Source organism: Neoarius graeffei, chromosome 11 (assembly GCF_027579695.1).
Source record: "Neoarius graeffei isolate fNeoGra1 chromosome 11, fNeoGra1.pri, whole genome shotgun sequence".
NCBI classification, from domain to species: domain Eukaryota; kingdom Metazoa; phylum Chordata; class Actinopteri; order Siluriformes; family Ariidae; genus Neoarius; species Neoarius graeffei.
Genome location: NC_083579.1, coordinates 73,126,117 through 73,151,714, shown reverse-complemented (window position 1 = coordinate 73,151,714; position 25,598 = coordinate 73,126,117). Strand labels below are relative to the sequence as shown.

The 25,598-nt window shown below is 40.7% G+C and overlaps 1 protein-coding gene across 1 annotated transcript in view; it reads right to left on the bottom strand.

The window, feature by feature from the left end:
• LOC132894622 (AT-rich interactive domain-containing protein 1B-like) overlaps window positions 1-25,598 on the bottom strand; it is a 657,256-nt gene that overhangs the window by 132,338 nt on the left and 499,320 nt on the right. Inside the window, exon 8 of the mRNA XM_060934699.1 lies at window positions 24,273-24,597. Coding sequence (XP_060790682.1) covers window positions 24,273-24,597 — 325 coding nt within the window. The remainder of the gene's footprint in view (window positions 1-24,272; window positions 24,598-25,598) is intronic.

Below are 25,598 nucleotides of genomic sequence, written 5' to 3'. Positions count from 1 at the left end.
AAAGGGTCTGCCTTTTGAAAGTGTAATGACTGAGAGACAGTATGATGTATGTGATCATCTGTTTGCTCTCTGGGTTTAGAAAAGCTGTAGTTCTGTGCGAGACTGTGAACCCTTTTCTACCTGTTTGAGCCGCAATGTGGCTTTTAAGAGTGCCCATAAACTTGTATATCAATCATCATTAATTCATCTTTCGGAACTTCAAAAGTTCCTGGTCAGAATCACTCTGGATCTGGAGTCTATCCCAGGAACATTGTGCACAAGATGGGAATACACCTCGGATGGAATGCCAGTCCATCATCGAACAAAGTTGTCCCATGTGCTTTCTTCAAAACACATAAATCTGCCAGACACATCTTTTTAACCCTCTGGGGTCTGAGGGTATTTTCTGGCACTCTAATGATTTTGGCGTGCTCTGATTTTGTTATCAATTTCAACAAATCTAAGCAGTATTTTCAAAATCATATGACTTTTTTTTGTATTCAGCACAAGTTCAGCTACAATAATATCTCTGTAGTCTGTATGTCATGATTGTGCTTTAAAAAAATAACAGATAAATGAAGATGCTGTAAAAAGAAGTTTTAGAACTGTGTTGGAATGTGTGAAAAAAAAAAAAAACATGACCTTGCCCATTGTGTCAAACCATTTTGGTCACTTGAGGTGATTCTGTTCAGTCTGAGGAATGGATCGAGCACAAAAACTTAAATCTGCTCCATTGATTTGGACAATTAACTGGCCATCCAAAAATGTATGTCCTATTGTTTTGGGATAAAGGGTTGGCAGTGGGAGGGGCATTCAATGAGAAGAGTAAAAAAAATTCATTCCATTCAATGAGAAGAGTGAAAACCCCTCTCACTGCCAACTCTTAATCCCATCAGGTCAAGTCCCAATGGGTAAGGTCATGTTTTTCACACATTCCAACACAGTGCTTTTTACAACACCTTCATTTATCTGGTATCTGACTTTATTTTGGTATTTGACTCTTCAGTGTGTCTTGAAATTAACTCTTCTACTATTTTACTTAGTTCAGAGCCACAACCAACTCTGTTACACAATTACTCTGTAATTTTGCTCCTACTCCAACTCCACATTTTACTCTCTAAACTCAAAATCGAGCAAAATTAACTATTTTGAGGAAAATACTTTTAACTCTAGAAAAAATGCTCAGTCATTTTTCCTGTGTATACACTACGGCGCACACATATCAACTGATCTGCTCATAATAAACAGGAGAAATATTTACACTTACTCGAGTTGGTCTTTGGCTGGATCGAGTTGAAGTAAAAAAAAATAAAATAAGGCACCGCTTATCATCAGTGTTGCAGTTCTCAAGATTGAACTGAATCTCTGTCCTGAATCATGAAATGAATCATGAATTGAATCGCTGTCCTGAATCAGCCGACACGCATATAATCTGCATGCCATCTCACAACAAGTTTTACCTCCAAATAGCCTGAACTATGTCTGACAGATTTTATCCTGTTTACGGTGGGCATTCCCACTGCGAAAGAGAAACCAATTGAAAGCGAAAGAGTGAACGTGATTATCATGCCGTTACCATGTGAACAGTCTTTTATGAATGTGTAAATGCTCAGCGCTCTGACTCCGGTGTGACTAAGGTGACAAGTTTTATGTTTCATCTAATTTAGGTCATTTAAAAACTATAATATTATTTGGCAGTGGGCACACAGGAAAGTGTAAAGTATAAAGTTTCTGTCAATATATTTATCATGCTTGTATGATAAAAAACTCGCAAAGATATTTATCTCAATACATGACCTACTCATTCTAAGCCTGTCGAGCTTCGCTGGCGAAACTCTCAACCCCACAGGGTTAAACCGCTGCTCATACAGGGCAGCGTAACACCTTTGAAGGTACTGTATGCGCTATCTACCCTCTTCCATATACATGAGCTTACAGAGGCCCATGATTGGCTAATGTCACCGTGATTGACAAGGGAGAAAGAGAATGAGAAAGTATGCCCCTCCCACTCAGACAGCACAACCAACTTTGCTCCTCTGGTATCACTGGGATTCAAACTTGGAAAATCTCCAGAAAGTAGTGCAAACCCATTTAGATTGCATTAGCAAACTTGTACTTTTAAAATGTTAATAAATAATCTATGTGGAATAATTGTTTACGCAAGGAATAAAACAACATGGGGTGTGCTATTATCGGACAATAATCGATGATAGGTGTGGTTGCCAACACATCTTGAAATGTTTGATTCCTCTTATACCATATACTTATAACAGAACATGGATTTTTAACCATTTGTTGTTACATTTAATTTAGTTGCATTTAACATCCGTCATTCTCTTAGCAGGAACAACTTTACTTGGGATTGTTGCAAAGCACTGACACTGAAGACTCCTTCAGAAACTGTTAGAGGAACATCTCCTGACAGAAAGCATCACCGTATTTATAATTAGTTGTTACTATCGAAATGCGAACATACTAAAATGAATTTCTGGTTAGTACTTCTTACTCTAGACCGCGAGTTGGCGGAGTGGTTAGCGTATCTGCTTCTCGACTGGGGCATTGTGAGTTCTAGTGAGATGGCGAGTCACCAAAGAACATCATAAAAATGGTACCTACTGCCATCTGGCAAGGCACGCTGCAATACAGATGCGAGTGAGGAAGTCAAACTCTCTTGGTTACCAGAGGACCCCCGTAACCCTAGCTGTATAGGCGAGAGGCCGAAGGTTATCGAAATGGAGATCGGCGCTGCACCCATACGCCTCAAAGAGCTGGTTAGTACTGGGACAGGAGACTGCCTGGGAAGACCAGATTCTGGCGTGAGAGGGACTTTGACTTGACTTCATACTCTAACCTCACATATGATTAGTCCAAAGCCACTGAACTTACCTTGTTATATGGCGTTAAAGGAGAACTGAAGTCATTTTTAAACTTGCTTTATTTCTTAATTAACGTGTTATTCAATTACGTTTTCAGTTTTCGTAACCTTATATCGTGACTCGTATTGGCGACTAATTACAATTAAATATTATACTTATCGACCTATTCGGTTTTTAGCCGTGTTGAATTTAGTTCGTTTGGTCCACGGCAGGCGTCGCTTATCCGCGCGATCTTCACGAGACTCGTGCAAGACTTCGAAACGTGAAGTGTCAGCCAGGTGTCAGTGCTGCCATTTTGAAAACTGTTTTCCAAACGAAATATTGCACAAAAACGAGTTTAAATGACGATTACTGCCTACTTTTTTTAAACTTTCCTGATTGCTATCAAAACAAACAAAACTTCCGGCTCGATTACGTCAGCATTCGAAAGAGGGCGCGCGCGTCTTTTGACAACGTTGGCAGATGTCGGTTGCTTTGATTTCCGCTGTACGTTTTACTTCCGTCCTACGATGTCTCGCACAGGTCTCAGCGAATCTCGTTTACGTCCGTTGCTTTGACATACGGACTGATATATTACAGAGCATATTTCAAACACTCATAACTTGCTATAGCAGCGACAAAATAGCGATCAAAAATGCATTCCGATATTTAATAATTTATTTAGCTTTTGCCATAGGAAGATCTACATATATATGTACATACATCATGGCATATCACAACAGCTTGCACCAATTACAGTGGCCCCATTGTACCGAATCTCCATGTCTTTAAACTGTGGGGGAAACCGGAGCACCCAGAGGAAACCCACGCGGAGAACATGCAAACTCCACACAGAAAGGCCCCTGTCGGCCGTGAGGTTCGAACCCGGAACCTTCTTGCTGTGAGGCGACAGTGCTAACCACTACACCACCGTGCCACCCGATAAAATGAGATAATAAAATGAGATAAATAGAATTTTGATCATAAAAAAATTGCCTTCAGTTCTCCTTTAACACATTTGATTCAAACTCCAATTAATATCATAATCATGTGTCCTCTCAAAGTCGCAAACACCAGAAAAAGTAAAAAGCCACACACACACACACACACACACACACACACATGTACACTTCACTAACTTGAAACTCCATTTTACATTCAAAGATGCCCTCTTAGCCAAGGAGAAGCTGTAAGCACATCAACAGCATTAGATAAGAAACCTAATGCAGCTGAAGTGTGTGTGTACAGAGGCTGGGGTTTGCGGTGTAGATTAATATGCAGTGTGTAGAATTTCCTCAAGTCTTTCTGCACTGAATCAGCACAAGTAAATTACCATATCCCAGGAGTGAGAAAATGAATATTCAGTAACAAAAGCATGGCAAAAAAAACACTTTCAGGCTTCAACCAAGCATAAACTAATGTTCAAGGAAAAGTTGCTGCCCACTCGTACAGTACTCAGAAACAGGAAGGCAGAGAGTCATTTCTGGATACAATACATGCACTGAGACACCTTAATGCGGCTGATTTAATGCGGTACGTGTATTCTTCACTCCTGTACAAATGCTATAATCCTCTGCGTCAGCTCTGGTGCAACATTCAGACTACAGAAATATAGTTGGGAAAGTTATTTATATATAAATAAATGGGTACAATGGGGGGGGTGGCACAGTACGGTGGTGTAGTAGTTGCTGTTGCCTCACAGCAAGAAGGTCCTGGGTTCGAGCCCCGTGGCCGGCAAGGGCCTTTCTGTGCGGAGTTTGCATGTTCTCCCCGTGTCCGCGTGGGTTTCTTCCGGGTGCTCCGGTTTCCCCCACAGTCCAAAGACATGCAGGTTAGGTTAACTGGTGACTCTAAATTGACCGTAGGTGTGAATGTGAGTGTGAATGGTTGTCTGTGTCTATGGCCCTGTCCAGACAGCAACGGATTCAGGTGACCCCGATACAATTGCTTATCGTTTAGGCCTGGCGTCCACACGGCACCGGTGTTTTGGGTGCCCAAAACGCAATCTTTTTGAGAACGGGTTCCAGAGTGGAAAGATCTGGCAACGTTGCCGTTGTGAAGTCGTCTGGATGAGTAGAACGGATTTGTTTACGATGACGTCACAACCACATGACTGTCAGTGCTTCACGCCGGGTAGAAGTGTAACGAACTCTATGTGAGTTGTCAACAAATCCTATAACTTGGTTCATGAAACGCGCTTACAAAATATTTTCACTGTGAATATTTATTGTGTAATGGTGCAAAGTGAGAGAGAGAGAGAGAGAGAGAGAGAGACTCTGCCCTTAGGGCAGAGTCAATCAAAAAAAGGAGCGATCTCACCTCTTCAGATGTTGGTTTAAGTCCTACAATACATTCCTCAAAAAGGGCGTAGAAGAGCAAATTAATCCATCAACGTGTAGCATTCAATTTATTCCGGACCATTAAAGACGCCGCCTTCCGCTTAGAATCATACGTCATCCTCGCCGCCATATTGGATAGGTCAAAGCGGAGAATAAAGATTAGCTGCGTTTAACTGTACCAACAGGTTTGCCGTCCAAACGAGATCACATGGGATTACCTTTCACAGGTGAGACTGGAAAAATACTTTTCATTGTATTTGGTCATTATAATGTAGTTTTACGAACAGATTTTTCTGACTTTGTGGCTAATATGAAGTCTCGCGCATAATAGTTTATGCGCATGCGTCCTTACTTCTTCTATTGTTCTGGTGTCTCCGAAGGGACCGTCTTACAGCGCCCCTAGAGGTGTGGCATGTGTATTGCATCGTTTTCAGCAAGCGTTGCGTTGCCATATGGACCTGATATTTTACTGATCGTTGCCCATTTGGACGCGATATATTTTTAAATAACATCTCGTTGCCGTTGTCATGTGGATGTAGCCTATGTGTCAGCCCTGTGATGACCTGGCGACTTGTCCAGGGTGTACCCCGCCTTTCGCCCGTAGTCAGCTGGGATAGGCTCCAGCTTGCCTGCGACCCTGTAGAACAGGATAAAGCGGCTAGAGATAATGAGATGAGATGAGATGAGATGGGTACAATGGGCAGTGTAGCGGTTAGCACTGTCGCTTCACAGCAAGAAGGTTCTGGGATCGAGCCCAGTGGCGGACGGGGGCCTTTCTGTGTGGAGACAAACAACCATTCACATTCACACCTACGGTCAATTTAGAACCACCAATTAACCTAACCTGCATGTCTTTGGACTGTGGGGGAAACCGGAGCACGTGGAAGAAACCCACATAGACACGGGGAGAACATGCAAACTCCGCACAGAAAGGGCCCCGTCGGCCACAGGGCTCAAACCCAAGACCTTCTTGCTGTGAGGCGACAGTGCTAACTGCTACACCACCTTGCTGCCATAATAATAATAATATTATATTTACCCAATAAACTAAGGCATTTTTGCCACAGGTTAATTCCATAAATCTTCCAGGATAAAGAGGAGAGAGAGCTGTGTGTGTTGAATGAACTAAAAATATCTGAAACACTAAAGTTAATAAAAATAAACCGGACCTTAAAAGAAAAAAAAAGAAAAAAAAAAAGAACCAATACCAAAATCAGAACACTGTTAAAACATCGCTTAAAATTTAACACAGTCCTGGTCTTTCTTTCTGTTTGTCTATTTGTGTGTTCAAACTCCATGTATCAAAGCAGTCAACGTCGTAGAAGCTGTCTGCGTGTGAATAAAACTGAATAAATTAAATTAAATTAAATTAAATAAAAGTAGCGAGAAGTGTGTTGCCTAACGTGAGTATAAGTGCATTTGTTAAAATCGTAAATAGTAGGGTGCATCAGTTGTCCTCACTTTCATAAAATCTGATGCATTTTTGTTCGGGTGTTCCTTTTCACCAATAAAGACATCCTGTAAAATTTTTTAACCATATTCAAAAGTCTAATGGTGGCATCATGAGGTTCATTTTTTTTGCCAAAAAACGCTTATTTTATGTTTTCGTGTAAGGTTTGAATCACAATGTTGGACTCCATTTATTGATTTCTTGTGAGCCAGAGATCATGGCTACGTTCACACTGCAGGCTGAAGTGACTCAAATCCGATCTTTTCGCCCATATGTGACCTGTATCCGATCTTTTATTGACAATATGAACGACACAGATCCGATTTTTTCAAATCCGACCCAGGCCGTTTGGATATGTGGTCCTAATTCCGATTCCTATCCGCTCTTTTCATATGCGACTTCAGTCTGAACCGCCAGGTCGCATTCATCCGACTTACACGCCATCAACAAGCCACAAACGTCACTATTCTGCGCTGAAGTAGGCGGCGGGTCTCTCAAAAAAAGTTACAACAACATGGCGCATAATCATGGGCGCAGATAGAGGGTGGGACGGGTGAGATTCGTCCCACCCAGATTTAAATTCACCTCGTTCGGTCCCCCCCACTTATAGGGAGGAAAAAACGTCTATGCTGTCTTTCTTTGCATAAGGCAAACCTCACGGAAAAATCAAAAGACTAATTACCATTCGGTTTATTGAGGTGCACGGCAGTGTATACATAGTTGCAACAACTCACATAAAACAAAACAAAGACTGATATTCGGTTGGTTGAGCTGCGCAGACTGCACAGGTTGCGAGCTCGAACTTGGTTGCTATGGTAACCCACAACAAGTTTGACAGGCATATTGGGGTTGGGGTTGGTTTGCTGGCAGCTTTGTCCCCCCCAGTTTTTTGTCCCCCCCAGTTCAAAAAACGTATCTGCGCCCCTGCGCATGACATCAATGCGAGGGACGCTTCGGGCTGTGAAGGTTCTGAATCTTCTCAATGGAAGGACGCAGAGGTTAGGGAGCTGATTTCCATTTGGGGGGATGCAGCTATTCAAGCTAGATTGGATGGGTCATACCGCAACCGGGCGGTTTTACTTCCGTAAACACTGGCCATGCTCACTGCGTGTGACGTCGTCATATCCTGCAATGCGCATGCGGAACACTTTTAGGTCGCTTTTCGTTCATACTGAGGATCGCATACAAGTCGCATATATTTGTTAATGTGAACGACCTCACAAAAAAATCGGATTTCACAAAAAAATCAGAATTGAGCATTAAGCCTTGCAGTGTGAACGTAGCGCATGTTAAGAACCTTTGCAAGGGATTGAGAAGCATTAATGTGATTCATAATCCATTTGTATTGTTTAAAAGTAGTTGAACAATGATTCAATGAACAGCTAAAACTCAAACTGTGCTTGATAATATATTTAGAATATGTACTAAAAATGTGTATCTAATGCCTCGGTCACAACCGGCCGTACGTGCTCCTACGGCCGGTCTACGTACAAGAAACGCACGGAGGGAGCACGTGTGACGTGCTGATTTTCGAGCCGTAGACTGGCCGCAGACCGACCGCAGAGGTTCTTTGTCATGTCAAACAAACTCTACGGGCGCTTACGTTTTTTTCAGGTTGCAAGACAAACTTACGGCCTCGTGTGTCTTCCGTACGGCCGACGTGCGTCTTTCGTACGATTTGCTGGTGTCAGGTTTGGGCAAAATGTCAAATTTTTTCGTACGTCGCACTTGCGGACTCCGTATGCGTGTCGTGCGCCCCACATACGTAATTAGTGCGGCCAACGCACGTTCAGATATTTCGTACGTCATCCATGCGTGTCAAGTAAGTCGGCCGTGCATTGACCGTACGGCGAGAGGGCGTCAATCGCACGAAAACTCGGCTATATAAAGCTGTAGGGGTGCCTACGGCCATTTGTACACGTAGGCTTTGATTGAGAGAAAACCCAATTTCATTTAATTTCATTGAATTGCATTGCATCGCTTCAATTCAATATGCCAAAGGCAAAAGGGAAGAGGAGGATAGAAAAGGTGTCGGAGACAGAGGAGAGAGAGGGGGTGACAGAGAGGGAGGAGAGAGAGATGGCGGCAGAGAGGGAGGAGAGAGAGAGGACAAGGAGGAGTGAGGAGGAGGATGAAGACCACGACAGTGGCCAGCAGGCCAGGATTTTGAGACGAAGTCTTTGCGGAGGGATTGCCATTTTCACAGTGAGAAACCAAAGTATGCCGAAATATATATACCCCTCTCCAATCGCCGCAGTGCGACAAACGAACGCCATTGGTACGCACAACGTACAGATCGTGCGCAGTTCTTGCAACCTTCATACGAAGCCTGCATGGAACGCACGGTCAGTATGATTAGTGCACGTTTGAAGGTGCGTTGGCTGTACGAATGAAGCGACAGTCGTACGTCCGAGCAGCCTCAGATTTCGTGCGTGGTACGCACGTTCGACTTCTGGGTTGTACGTTGGGTGCGCGGTGATCTTACTCCTTCATGGTCACCACAACTACGTTCTCCACGAACAACAACAAAAAAAAACGCAGCGATTTGGGAAACGCCAAAAATCGCACGGCCAAAAAATCGTACGTCCGGTTGTGACCGTGGCTTAAGATATTTGGTATACTCTATAAGGTGCCATAATGTTTCATGAAAAGTGATCAAAATTTTGTCATAAAAGTCATAAAATAGCAGCTTTTTCCATAACTTGGAGCTCCTGGTGCCACCATTAAACTTTTGAATTTTTTCAAAATATTTCACCCAGTGTGTTTTCTTACCAAAAAGCAACATAAAAACAAAAATGCATCATGATCGGAGGAACTTTTCATTTTTAGAGGGCAACTGATGCACCCTAATAAATAGACTTGAGTAAGAATGAAATTATTATGCATTAAAGCTACTCCTGTAAGTACAATTTAGTGGGGAAAAAAAGTTTACTTCAGTACATGGAATGGAGTAAATGTAACGTTACTATCCACCACTGCAGTGACGTTCTTTGTAAAAGTTTTTTTTCCGCCCGAACAGTTTGTTTACAGGTCCTATCCCAGCTTTCAAAGCACTGCCTTTTCAGACACTGACCCACGAGTGCAGCCTCCGTGTGTTTCAGACCCACTAAAAGGCTACTGGATCTCTATAAAAGCTCAGCTTTATTGAAGATCTCCAAACAAAGTGCATCCTCAATCCTCAGTTGTTTCCCATGAACCCATACACACCTGTCAGAATCTTTCAGTAGTGCTCGAGGGGGAAAACAGAAAGCTCGGCATTAGAGGTCACCTAAAAAGACGAGTATGATGAGATGTGCAGCGTGGTTAGTGCTTGCGGCGTTAAATCTCTCTGTGCGTGTGTGGAGACAAAGAGCGACCAGAGTGACAGCCTGTCTGATTGCACTCAGCAGTAGTCATCATGTCATGCCACTTCTTATTGGCAGTGAAGCTTTCTCTTAATGGTTTTCTTAGCATTTACACACAGGCTGCAACAAAGACTCATATCTCCCATTAATCACCAGTGTCAACACAAACTTCTCCTCCAAATGCCAAATGGCCTGTGATGTATTGACCAGAGCCCTTCACAAAGGCGCCTGTTAACAATGCTTGGACAGCACTTAATTTGTCATTATTACCATGCGAGAAAGATGATGGCTCTCCTTTCACTTCTCGAAAAAAAGCATTATGATAATAGTGCCATGCACGTTCAAAACACTGACCACAATGACTTTATCTGACAGAGTTATGAATAGCTTTGTAGTGTGAAAAATTAACGGGTAAAAAGTCAGAATGATCGTTATGGGTTCTCTAGAGTTGCCATTGTTGGGCAGATAGTATACATGGGAGCAAGTCGTCAAAGAAACAGCCTGGATTCTAACTTTCCCAATATCAATGAAACTGATAAAATAGTATTTTAGGCCACATCCACACAACAACGACAACGAGATTTTTTTTTTAGCGGGTAAAAAAAATATCGTGTCCACATGGGCAATGGATCAGTAAAATATCAGGTACATATGGCAACGCGACGCTTGCTGAAAACGATGCAATACACATGCCGCACCTCTACGTGCGCTGTAAGACGGTCCCATCGGAGACACCAGAACAATAGAAGAAGTAGGACGCATGCGCATAAACCCCTTCTTCTACCCGGCATGAATGAGTGAGTGAGTGCTGCTTGTTCTAGTCATGTGGTTGTGACGTCATCGTAAACAAATCCGTTCTACTCATCCAGACGACTTCGCAACGGCGCCGTTGCCAGATTTTTCCACTCTGGAAACCGTTCTAAAAAAAAAATCGTTTTGGGGCACCCAAAACACCGGTGCCGTGTGGACGCCAGGCCGAAACGATAAAACATTTTATCGGATTCACCTGAATCCGTTGCCGTGTGGACAGGGCCTTAATGGCAGGGGTGCCAAAATTTGTATAAGAGCTAAGCAGTGCACATCCCTGATATACAGCTGCAACCAGAAGTTTACATACAGTTTAGAAAAAGACATGTAAACTTTTTTTCTCCATGTCTGACAGAAAAATTGAGGAAACTTTTCCTGTTTCAGGTTAGTTAGGATCCCCGATTTTTTTAATGGGTTCCGTCCATCCGTCCATCCGTCCGGCTGTCTGTCCGGTCACGTTTTCGTTTCCAGAAGTGGACAGTAACGAAGTGCATTTACTTGAGTACTGTACTTAAGTACGCTTTTTGAGTATCTGTACTTTACTTGAGTATTATTTTTGTTGGAAACTTCTGACTTTAACTTCACTACATTCGAAAGATAAATATCGTACTTTTCACTCCACGACATTTCTATCAAGGTCCTCGTTACTCGTTACTATGAAGCAGCTTTGAAAGTGGATGTTTTTTTCTTTTCTTTTCTAAAACGTGCTTGTTTTTTTATCCCCAGGTGACACTGAGACAGCCGATCAGTAATCACTAGGGTCACGTCACGTCCATAAACTGTATAAAATCAAGTTCAGTGATTTCTCAGCAGCGTTATTTGAACACGATCAGTTGATGGCAGAATGGAAGGAGGCGGTTCTTCTGGAGAATGCACGCACTCATGGCCCATGAACCCATCTTTCAGTTTTCTAAAAGGATTAAAGATTCATTTCGTTTTAAATGTTTGCTTTGTTTGCCAAAAACAAACCACATCACGGCCTCCAAAAACTCGCCGCCCAACCTGCGGAAGCATATTGAGGTATATAAACGTTTTATTCCAAGAGAAAGCTTGCAACGAAGTTGTCTGTGCTTTTAGAGCTAGCGATAACGTTGCAAACGTAGCTATGCAGTCTGGTTAGTCACATGACTTTCTTTGGATTTGCCCGCCAAGTTGCCGTAGCCTTGTCCACGGCTAACGTTTGCACATCGCTAGTTAACTTGGGCACTGTTAGTTAGCATGTAGAAACGGAGTTATGCTAACATGAATAATGTTAACTTATCTGAAGTCCTTTCAGAAATATGTTTTAGCATAATCTTGCCAAATAAACAATGTAGAAATCTTTCTTTTCTATTAGCGTTAGCTACCCAATATGGTTTGGAGTTTGAAAAGAGTTTGCTAGCATGTTAGGTGGGGTTTCACTGACTAGCTAGCTTAACATTAAACCACCATGATGGCACAGCATGCGTTCATTTTGTGAATTCATATTTCTGTCCTTGGTACTGATATTAGGTTTTGTAAGCGTTGTGACAATAATACAACAATGCGTTGACAGAAAATGTACTTTTAATACTTAAGTATTTTTAAAAGCAAGTACTTCAGTACTTTAACTTAAGTAAAAATTTGACTGGACAACTTTCACTTGTATCGGAGTCACATTTGACCAGCGGGATCTGTACTTTGACTGAAGTAATGAAGTTGGGTACTTTGTCCACCTCTGTTCGCTTCCGGGCCATATCTTTAAAACTACTGAATATCTCTCCATGAATCTTTGTTTACATATCAAGCAACATGTGAACTGGTGTTTTTTGCGATGTTGGATTTTTGAAAAAAAAATTTTTTTTTCCAAATCAGCTCGAATAATGACATGGGATATTTTATGTACTGGATAATGGATGACCATAAATTGTTTCTTCTGAATGAGCAGTCCAATTCTTTTTCAAAGATGAATAAATCAAAAGCGCCCAAAGGTCACAAAGGCTTTTGAATTGCACAGTTTAGTTGATTCATCAATTCATTAATTTCCGCACGACTGACAGATAGAGATTCATGTCACAGTTTTGGATCTCCATGTCCCAGATGTAGTTCATATGAAAAATATGAGTGGTGTATTTCCCAGTAAAACACTTGTGTCCATGTAATATATATTATTATTATTTATTAAACTTAAATTCTGGGGAAAACCATTTAAGGATTTTTATTATCCCCCGCCCAAACAAAGTTTGGTGGGGGATATAGAAACAGGTTCCGTCCGTCCGTCTGTCTGTCCGGTAACATTTTCATTTCCAGGCCATATCTTTATAACTACTCAATATTTCTTCATGAAACTTTGTATACGTATCAAGCAACATGTGAACTGATACCTTTTTGATATTTTGGATTTTTGAAAAAAAAAAAGTATTTTTCAAATTTTTACATAAAAAATAGATTTTGACTTCGTTTCTAAGAGCAATGTTTGTTTCCGGAGCGTATATCCAAAACTATTCATGATACGGATTTGAAACTTGGTATACATGTTAACAAGGTGATGTAAATGTTCTTTTTCATACAAAGAAATTGAGAAATTTAAATTTTTTTATGTTTCCGTGGAAACAATTTCAGACTTAGTCTCTCAGGTTAGTCTTAGGGGTAGGTTTTGTTTCCGGAGCAGAACTTGAAAACTATGAGTGGTATGGGCTTGAAAGTTGGTATATGTGTTGATTAAGTAATGTATTTGTGCCTTTTGATACTAAGAAATGTGAGAAATGTTCATTTTTAGTTCACCTGGACAAAAGGTCCGCTGGGTTTATGCCATGGGCTGCTGAGGTCAGTGTAAAGAGGTCGGGTTGGTTTCCTGCAGCAGAACTTGAAAAATGTGACAAATAATATCTGGAAACTTGGTATATAGTTGGTATACAGGGCGGGGGATATAGATGACTGTTTTCTTGTTTGTAAAATGTCAGAATAATCAGAGAGAGAATTTTTAATTACTTTCATCACTGTCAGAAGTTTACATAACCTTGGTTAGTATTTAATAGAATTGCCTTTGAACTGTTTAACTTGGATCAAGCGTTTTGGGTCGCCTTCCACAAGTTTCTCACAATATCTTGCTGGAATTTTGACCCATTCTTCCTGTAGTCCAGCTGTTAAGCAATGAAAAAACATGGACTTGTTCGTTTTGTGATAGAAGCATGAAATTTGGCACACTAGCTCAAGTTGATGTATATAATAATTCTAGATATGGGGCGTTTCAAATTCGGCTTCTAAACTCTGAAATACGCATGTGCAAAATTGACCCAACATGAAAAAGAGGCTAAATGAATTTTCTTTTGTTTCACGGTATTTTTATAAGATTGCTTACAATAAATGACACATTGATTAAATGTCTACCTCACAAATAGAGGACTTCTTGTTTTTCAAACATGTCATGTGATAAGTCACATGAGTTGGACAAAATATATACAATGCTGAAAGGTGTTTTGAAATTTAACTGCTATTAGTAAAAGGAATAAATCGAATAGAAGTCGAATTTGAAATGCCCCCATATCTAGAATTTTATATATATATATATACTACCGTTCAAAAGTTTGGGGTCACCCAGACAATTTTGTGTTTTCCATGAAAAGTCACACTTTTATTTACCACCATAAGCTGTAAAATGAATAGAAAATATAGTCGAGACATTTTTCTGGCCATTTTGAGCATTTAATCGACCCCACAAATGTGATGCTCCAGAAACTCAATCTGCTCAAAGGAAGGTCAGTTTTATAGCTTCTCTAAAGAGCTCAACTGTTTTCAGCTGTGCTAACATGATTGTACAAGGGTTTTCTAATCATCCATTAGCCTTCTGAGGCAATGAGCAAACACATTGTACCATTAGAACACTGGAGTGAGAGTTGCTGGAAATGGGCCTCTATACACCTATGGAGATATTGCACCAAAAACCAGACATTTGCAGCTAGAATAGTCATTTACCACATTAGCAATGTATAGAGTGGATTTCTGATTAGTTTAAAGTGATCTTCATTGAAAAGAACAGTGCTTTTCTTTCAAAAATAAGGACATTTCAAAGTGACCCCAAACTTTTGAACGGTAGTATATATATATATATATATATATATATATATATATATATATATATATATATATATATAAAGTTCTGTGCAAAACTTTAATGCACCCTTTGTTCAAAACTTTGTTATAGATTTCTATTTTATGGCTTCTACATTATCGAGTCAGTACAAAAACATTTTAGAGTTCCAAACGTTCGTTTTTTTTCCAGCACAAAATTAAATGTTACAGAAAGCAAAATGTTTGTATCTGAGCAATATATTACATCAGAGATCACTTTTCAGATTAGAAAAGAAAACATAATGAAGGCTACTGGGTTTTGGTGCAAAATGAAGAAGCGAGTGTGACAGTCAAAGTGTCCAGAAGAACTGGGTCACTGTGGCTGGTTCTGTAAGATGCTCAGTAAAACCTACAGCTCAGTGTTGTAGTTGAGTCACTAAACCTCGAGTCCAGTCTTGAGTCCCCGGTGTTCAAGTCCGTGTCAAGTCCAAGTCATTAAAAAAAATTCCGAGTCGAGTCCACTATTGATCCGAGTCGAGTCCGAGAACAAGACTTCAACTGCACCATTTGACGGTGGCTGTTTTAGCGCCATTAACATTAGTTTGTTCCTGAACATGACGTATGAACAAGTGAATGTGCTTCTCTTTATCAAGTGACCCCAAACTTTTGAATGGTAGTATATATATATATATATATATATCATCTCATCTCATTATCTCTAGCCGCTTTATCCTGTTCTACAGGGTCACAGGCAAGCTGGAGCCTATCCCAGCTGACTACGGGCGAAAGGCGGGGTACACCCTGGACAAGTCGCCAGGTCATCACAGGGCTGACACATAGACACAGACAACCATTCACACTCACATTCACACCTACGGTCAATTTAGATTCACCAGTTAACCTAACCTGCATGTCTTTGGACTGTGGGGGAAACCGGAGCACCCGGAGGAAACGGACACGGGGAGAACATGCAAACTCCGCACAGAAAGGCCCTTGCCGGCCACGGGGCTCGAACCCGGACCTTCTTGCTGTGAGGTGACAGCGCTAACCACTACACCACCGTGCCGCCCTATATATATCTATATATATCTATATCTATATATAGCTAGTGTGCCAAATTTCATGCTTCTATCACAAAGTGAACAATTTCTCACCTTAACAGCCCGACTACTAATAGAACTGGTGGAGTGGAGTCAAATCCGTGGGCCTTCTTGCTCGCACACTCCTTTTCAGTGCCACCCAGAAATTTTCTACAGGATTGAGGTCAGGATTTTGTGATGGCCACTCCAACACTTTGACTTCATTGTCCTTAAGCCACTTTGCAACTAATTTCAAGATATGCTTGGGGTCATCGTCCATGTGGAAGACCCATCCACGCCCAAACTTTAACTTTTTGGCTGATGTCTTGAGATGTTCCTTCAATATATCCACATCATTTTCTTTCCTCATGACGCCATCTATTTTGTGACATGCACCAGTCCCTCCTGCAGCAAAGCAGCCCCACAACATGATGCTACCACCCCCATACTTCACGGTTGGGATGGTGTTCTGAGGCTTGCAAGCTTCCCTCCTTCTCTTCCAAACATAACAATGATCATTATGATCAAACAGTTCAATTTTTGTTTCATCAGACCACAGGGCATGTCTCCAAAAAATAAGCTCTTTATCCCCATGTGTATCCGCAAACTGTAATCTGTTTTTTTTTATGGTGGCTTTCTCCTTGCTGAGTGGCCTTTCAGGTACAGAGCTCATTTTACTGTGGATAATGATAATGATACTCTCTAACCGGTTTCAGCCAGCATCTTTACAAGGTCTTTCGCTGTTGTTCTGGGGTTCATTTGCACATTTCGCACCAAAGCACGTTCATCTCTGGGACACAGAAGCCGTCTCCTCCTGAACGGTATGATCACTGTGTGCTCCCATGGTGTTTAGACTTGCGTATTATTGTTTGAACAGATGAATGTTGGACCTTCAGGCATCTGGAAATTGTACCCAAGGATGAACCAGACTTGTGAAGATCCACAATTCTTTTCCTGGTGTCTTGGTTGATTTCTTTTGAGCTTCCCATGATGTCATGCGAAGAGGCCTTTGTGTTTGAAGGTGTGCCTTAAAATACATCCACAGGTGTGCCTCCAATTAACTCAAATGATGCCAATTAGCCTATCAGAAGCTTCTAATGCCAAAATATCATCATGTGGAACGCTCCAAGCTGTTTAACGTCACAGTCAACTTAGTGAATGTAAACTTCTGACTTTAATGAAAGTAATTAAAAATTCTCCCTCTGATTATTCTGACATTTCACAAATAAAAAAAAAATCATTGGGGATCCTAACTGACCTAAAACAGGAAAAGTTTCCTCAATTTTACTGTCAGACATGGAGAAAAAAAATGTGTCTTTTTCTAAACTGTATGTAAACTTCTGGTTGCAACTGTACATCTGCGTTCATACAAGCATCATACTAACTATACAGGCTTTTCCCAAATTATGAATGTTTTATACCCTATAAATGTGCTTCCAACCACAACATTATTAGTTTTAACCATTAGTTAACCACGTTAGTTACAACGAGACAAACATTTCTCTTAAAGGTGCCCTTCCACCAAAAACGTTTAATACTGGCTCTTTTTGAAATACCATAGTTCACTCCGAGTTGCATATGCATGCTGTATGTGAAAATATAATTCTACTCCCATTCCCTGTATTAGCTTACGAAAGAAAATAGTCGGAAAAACGAGCGGATCAGAAAAAGCCATACGAAGTGACATCACTTTGAAAATTAGTATTCATGGCCTCGCCCACCTTGGCTTGCGACCGCCCATGGGAAGAAAGTTCGGATTTAAGCGCGAGGAGAGATAGCAGAGCCTATCTCGTCAGTAGCTAACGAAGAGGACCTAACAGCAAGCTGAAAACATGTCTGAACAAGTTCGTGCCTGTGTTATTTGTGGCAGTAAGACATCAACGTTGCATTTCTTGCCCAAGATAGAAGAGCTGAAGAAGAAATGGTTGGAATTTATCTTTGGAACACCACCAGCGAAGTATAATGCAACGTTAGTACTGTGTTCTGATCATTTCAACCACAGTGACTTTTCAAACTTCGGTGCCTTCAGTAGTGGTTTTGCTTCGAGGTTGTTTTTAATCCCTGGATCTGTACCGTCAAGACGATCGACCACCAGCTCACAAGCTGTAAGTAAAACATGAACTTTTTGTTCAAAGGTTTTTGTTACAAAATAGCATGTTCATATTCTCCACGTTAGCATGCATGACATGGTCACAAGCTAGGCAGGGATGAGAGTTTTCCGCTTTTCGGCGGATTTCCGCTTTTTCTGAGTAAAAAACAACCTTTTGATTTTATCCCAAATCCGTTGAGAATTTTTCTTTTATTAATTTCGGGGGGGTTGGGGTATGTTCCTTCATGCTGTTCAAACTTTATTAACTCCAACGATGTTTACACATTATTTGTAAGTCGCCATCTTTAGTTTCGTTTAAATCTCGTTGGATGTGATGTAAAATTCGTGTTATCTACATTGTTATTGGTCAAAACATCGATGTCGAGACCATAATAGCCAATCAGAACAGTTTTTACAAAGACACCCACATCCGCTTGTTCTGACCCACTGGATGTAGCGTCACAGTGCTGTTAGTCAATCAGAGGTAACACGTTTACATGTCATGAATATTAATGAGTAAGAGTTGAAATCCTGTCGTTCTCCCGCCACCCGCTCCTCCACCAAACTAGAACAGCCTGAAACAGGAGAACCACAGCATTTTTTTCACCAAAACCGGCTCACAGGGCATTCATTCATACTAGAGACCACCGCACAATTAATGAAAAAACGATGCAAGGAGACCTTTCAAAGTGAGTCCTCGCTCTTACAAGGCAGCACAATAGTTACCAGACACAACACTCTTTCTATAGGACATAACAAAGTAGAGTCAGAATATAACACACACACACACACACACACACACACACACACACACACACACACACACACACACACACAAAATAACACTGCAAAGGGCATTCATACTGAAAAACAGGAGCATTCATACTGAAAGTATTCCCTTATAAATAGCTTAAAATGTGATGTTTTTATTTACAGTGCCCTCCACAATTATTGGCATCCTTGTAAAGATTAAAAAACAGTTAGAAAAAAATCCACCTTTTGGTTTTTGCTTCATCTCACACTGAAACAAGAGCGCTCTGAGAGCACAATATCCCCCACTGGCAACTCTGCCATAACTCTGGTAAAATGCGACTGAATTGAATGAAATTACAATATGCGTATTACCGACATAGAACAAAGAATCCCACCAAGTTTCGTGAAATTCCTCCAGAAATTGTGAAAGGAGTTGATTTCAGAAGGTGAGTACCCTTCCCGGGACGGACAGACGGACATCGCCATGACATAATCCCCCTTCGGGCCTTTCGGCCAGCGGGGGATAATAAAAATTGTGAGGGAAGTTGATTTCAGAAAGCAAGCACACCTTGATGAAATTACCAAAGTACAAGTTTGTTAATAATCAAGGGCATAACTCTGGGAAAATTTGCCCAAATTAAACGAAATTTCAATCTGCGTATAACTGTCATATAACAAAGAATCCTTCTGCCAAGTTTGGTGAAATTCCTCCACAAATTGTGAGCGGAGTTGATTTCAGAAGAACGTACACCCTCATGAAATCCTCAAAGTATGTTATTTAATCAAGGGTCAAAACTCTGGGAAAATTTTCACAAACGAAATTCAATCCCAATCTGCGTATTACCGTCATATAACAAGGCCTTTTACCAAGCTTCGAGAAATTTGTCCAAAAATTGTGAGAGGAGTTGATGTCAGACCTGCGACCCTGTAGAACAGGATGAGTGGCTACAGATAATGGATGGATGGAGTTCAGAAGGAAAACACACTCTCATGAAATTGTGAAATTATAATTTTGTTTATCAAGGGCTGTAACTCTGGTAAAATGCGACCGAATTTAACAAAATTACAATATGTGCATTACCAACATATAGCAAGGCCTCTTGTCAAGTTTCATGAAATGCCTCCAAAAATTGTGAGAGGAGTTGATTTCAGAAGGTGAGCACCCTTCCCGGGATGGACGGACGGAAATTGCCAAGGTTAAAAAATGAGAAAAATCCAACCTTTAAAGCGAGACTGCCTTTCAATTTCATAAAATTGGTGAAATTTAGTTCCTTCTGAAATTTGGTCATTGTTATATATGTTTATTTCTGTAATAGGTCACAAAATATCAGGCCATTCTGTAGCTGGGAAGTTATTTAATTTGAGTGGATTCCTGAGCAAGTAATGTGCAGAGAATTGCTCACTTCACACAGTCAAGCAGACAGAGGCAGTCCGTGTGCGCATGCGCAGGTTTAACTTTGACCGTGCACTGACACAGTTACATCATTTTGCCGCTAAACGAACAGCTGATCACACCGAGGTAAACAACATTCGCATTGAAACTTCCATTCACAATGTTCAGACAGAAAATCTAACGTCCTTTCTTCTCGCTTTACGTTACTGTAGTCGGTCTTCTACATTTCTTTTGCACACTCACGTCCTCCATCTTGCTCTTCTGTTTCAAATTTCTAACCCAGAATGCTTTGCAGAAAAATGGGAAAAGCCTACCATGTGATATATGATGTAGTTTAAAAAAAACAAAAAACAAACGGGTCATGATGAAGCAGACAGGAATGGCGAAGAATTGAGAGGCATGTGCCCCTAAATTCATTAATTGTTATTAAAAACAAAAAAGTTAATAAAATTGGAGGTATACAATTCGGGTTCAGTAGCTTTTGGTCCACTAAACAAAAATAGCTGGGTGTTAAGGAAAATTCTTTTTATGACCTACACTTGAAAAATCTGGAAGGGAGTCTACCTTTAATTGAACTAAATTTATTCAGAGAAAAACAAGTTCCTCATCAAGAAATTATTATTTTCAACAAAAACACATGTGCCACTATTATTGGCGCCCCTGGAAATTACATTGAATACAATGTAACTGAAGCATGTTTCCTGTTTAAATTGTACAGTATTTTTGAGTTGACTGGAGTGGGTAGGAACTTTCAAGCTGTAAATAACAACTTCCTGATTAACTGGGGAACAAATATGAGACGACACAGAGGCCTAATTCCCTTAGTCATCCAACAACATGGGAAAGATAAGAGAACATACAAACTGAATGAGGGAGAAGTGTGTTGACCTTCATAAGTCAGGGAACAGTTATTAAAAATAGATATTCACCTGAAAATGTCCATTTCTTCTGTTAGGGCAATACTACTACTACTACTACTACTAATAATAATAATAATAAGTGGACACCAAATGGAGCTGTTACAAATTTGCCTGGAAGAGGACCCAAGTTTATTTTGCCCCCATGTACAGTTAGGAGGATGGTAAGAGAGGCGAACCTGGAAAACTTGTTAGGGTACATGGCATCATGGACTCCATGAAAACCCAGGACATTTTAAATCAAAATCTGCCAGGAAACTAAAACCGGGTCGTCATTGGATCTTCCAGCAATACAAATGATCTGAAGCATAATGTCCAAATCAACACAAAAATGGTTCACTGGGCACAGAATCAAACTTCTGCCCTGGCCATCTCAGTCCCCTGACCTGAACCGCATCGAAAACCTGTGGGCTGAGCTGAAGAGGAGCGAGTACAAGAGAGGGCCTTGAACCCTGGATGATCTGGAGAGATTGTTTAAAGAGGAATGGGCTCAGATGCCCTGCTCTGTATCTCCAAACTTATAAAATGTTAGCGAAGAGACTCAGTGCTGTTTGACTGCCAAATGGAGGTTATACAAATTATTAAATACAGAGGTGCCAATAATAGTGGCACATGCGTTTTTGTTGAAAATAATTATTTCTTGATGAGGGATTTGTTTTTATCTGAATAAATTTAGTTCAATTAAAGGTTGGATTTGTCTCATTTTTCAGTGTGAGATGAAGCGACTTCACCAACAGGTGGATTTTTTTCAAACCCTTGTTGTACAAGGGGTTCCAATAATTGTGGAGGGCACTGTACGCCCATATATATATATATATATATATATATATATATATATATATATATATATATATATATATATATATGAGTGATTCCACGCTTATGGGTACTGAAATGGGGACATGAACTTATTCACCTAAAACCATTTCTTTTTTTTACCATCAGGTCACAAAACATGTAATCTTTAATGAATGATATGTTAAAAGATAACTTTAATTTTCTGAGATGTAATAAAAACATATTTATATGCCAAAGTCAAGCCTATGAGTTCCAAAATGATGTCTGTTACATTACTTCTGTTACGATTGTCCATCTCGCGTCTGTTACAAATTAATTACAATCTAGCTATATACCATGTTAATCTTATTGAAAGAATGTGTATGTTTATTCTACTACACATGTTTATTAATTATATTTGCTAAAACATCACCTTCCTATGCTTCAAAAAGTAATTCTACATTGTTAAAATTGAGAATATATATGTCCACAACACTTCTGTTACGTTCTGACTTTGGCATATAAATATGTTTTTATTACATCTCAGAAAATTAAAGTTATCTTTTAACATATCATTCATTAAAGATTAAATGTTTTGTGACCTGATGGTAAAAAAAGAAATGGTTTTAGGTGAATTTTTAAAAATAAGTTCATGTCCCCATTTCAGTACCCATAAGCGTGGAATCACTCATATATATATATATATATATATATATATATATATATATATATATATATATATATATATATATATATATGGGCGTACAGTGCCCTCCACAATTATTGGAACCCCTTGTATAAATAAATGTTGTATCAATTTGCATAAGCATATATGATTTGTATTTAATATTATGTTTCAAATCAAACTAAAAATGTAAAAATTGTATTGCCGTTTTTCACAGAAAAAAAATTACAACTTCTACTGAATGCCATTTTGTTGCTTTATCCTGTAAGAAACAAGCATTCTACAGCATTTTCGTTAAAGATCCACTTTGTAAGATTCATTTGATTACAACCAACTAAATGCCCCCAACCCCTCCCTTTCCAGAATGTACAGTGGCTCTCAGGTGCACATAGCGTACTTCCAATACTTACACTCACACTCCCTTGTTTTTTCTTGTGCTAAATAATAAGTATGATCCTCCAATTTTCAAAATGTCTTTCTTCTTTGTCTTCCGTTCTTCTTCTTCTTCGTCTTTCTTCTAGTGCTTCCTTCCTGATTCACACTGCCACTTATAAAAACGTAAAATGTGGAAGACGCTCTCTAGAAATTTGTCCATTCTGGGCTACTGTATTGGCACAACATGGTGGCTCTGTGGAAGTGGACCGACATCCTATGAAGATATAAAGGGCTCAATCTAAGCTTACGAAAACACAATGATTTGTAGTTATGGGTAATTAGATACTATCCATCCATTATCCAGAACTGCTTATCCTGTGTAGGGTCGCGGACAAGCTGGAGCCTATTCCAGCTGACTACGGGCGAGAGGCGGGGTACACCCTGGACAAGTCGCCAGGTCATCACAGGGCTGACACATAGACACAGACAACCATTCACACTCACATTCACACCTACGGTCAATTTAGAGTCACCAGTTAACCTAACCTGCATGTCTTTGGACTGTGGGGGAAACCGGAGCACCCGGAGGAAACCCACGCGGACACGGGGAGAACATGCAAACTCCACACAGAAAGGCCCTCGTCAGCCACTGGACTTGAACCCAGAACCTTCTTGCTGTGAGTCGACCGTGCTAACCACTACACCACCATGCTGCCCCTAATTAAATACTAATGAAAACATATTTATGAATACTATGTTCCATTTCTCGTGGCATGCTGGTGTAGTGGTTAGCACTGTCGCTTCGCAGCAAGAAGGTTCTGGGTTTGAGTCCAGTGGCCAACAAGGGCCTTTCTGTGCGGAGTTTGCATGTTCTCCCCATGTCTGCGTGGGTTTCCTCCATGTGCTCCGGTTTCCCCCACAGTCCAAAGACATGCAGGTTAGGCTAACTGGTTGTTCTAAATTCATCGTGAGTGTGAATGGTTGTTTGTCTCTATGTGTCAACCCTGTGATGATCTGGCGACTTGTCCAGGGTGGACCCTGCTTCTCACCCATAGTCAGCTGGGATACGCTCCAGTTTGCCCGCAACCCGCGGCCCTGCACAGGATAAGCATTTACGGATAATGGACGGACGGATGGATGGATGGATGGATGGATGGATGGATGGATGGATGGATGGATATATTCCATTTCTGTGAATTGATCCCCCTCAATCCTACACAGTGGACCTTTAAAATCATCCAAATCTCATTGGAAACTACATAAAGTAAGAATTCTTAGGACTTTCAAGCATCTGTATGAACTCCAAGATGGTTTTCTTTGTCACTTTGCCCTAAATGCCTGTAAGCTTTTCTCACAGGATTGTCTTTCAGTATGACTAACACATACTTGTAACAGTCTCACCTGCCCTGTGCAGAGTTGCCTGTTGGATGCATTGTTGCCATTGGACCATCTATAGCTTTCCGATTCACATTTCCTGCAGGAGGCCCCATCCCTGGACCAGCGGACTGTGGCATGCTGGGAGAAGTGGGTGCCATGCTGTTCCCACCACCTAGGTAGACTCGACTGCCAGCAGGTCCTGGGGCACGGCCCATTGACATGGGTTGTCCTGGTCCTTGTCCGTGCATGGGGCTGCTGGCATTCATGCCCAGGCTGTTGCTCATGCCAGGCCCCAGACCACCGCAGTTAGCATTGGTCATTCCTCCATAGGGATGTCTCGAGTAGTTACCTAAGGACAGGAGGCAGAAGGAAGGAAAAAAAAGGATCAGAATGCTATGTGTTTAAATACACTATAAAGTGTACTATGTGGACACCTGACCAATCATCTCCACTTGTTCTTGTTGAACATCCCATTCCGGATTTAGTTCCCTTTGCTGTTATAATAACTTCCACTCTTCTGGTAAGGCTTTCGACTAGGTTTTGGGGCGTGGCTGTGGGGATTTGCTGATTCAGCCATAAGAGTATTAGTGAGGTCAGGCACTGATGTTGATGAGGAGGTCTGCGGTGCAGTCAGTGTTCCAGTTCATCCCAAAGGTGTTCAGTGGGGTTGAGGTCATGGCTCTGTCCAGGACACTTGGGTTCTTCCACTTCAACCATGTCTTGACAGACCTCATTTTATGCACAGCATTATTGCCATGCTGGAACAGTTTGGGGTTGCTTAGTGGCAGTCAAGGGAAATCTTAATTATATGGCGTATAAAGACATTCTGGACAATTGTGTGCTTCCAATTTTGTGACAAGGTTTGGGGATGTCCCCACATATAGGTGTGATGGTCAGGTGTCCAAATACTTTTGGCTATAGAGTGCATTTACGAAAATAAAGCAAAATTCCACAGTCATTAAACATGCCAATTAATTAACCTTCAATTGCTGCAAAACACATAAAAACATTATCTTTTCCTAATTACCAAATTATTGTAATACTCCCAGCTGTATTGTTTTAAACACGGTAGGAAACCGTCTACGGAATATCTTTTACAAACCTTCCCACAAACAGAACTTGAAAAAGCTGACCACAATGCGATGTTTTGCAGTCATCCAGATCATTTAAATCTCTTGTATTTGAAAGTCTTGAAGACTTTTTTTTTTATAATCTGTCATAAAGCTGATGCTACTGATAGCAGGCCTGTCACGATAATTACGTTGTTATACGATATATGGACATGAACTCGATCATTTTTACTGACCTCGATTATTCCCATTGTGCTTACATACGTGTTTGTTGACATAA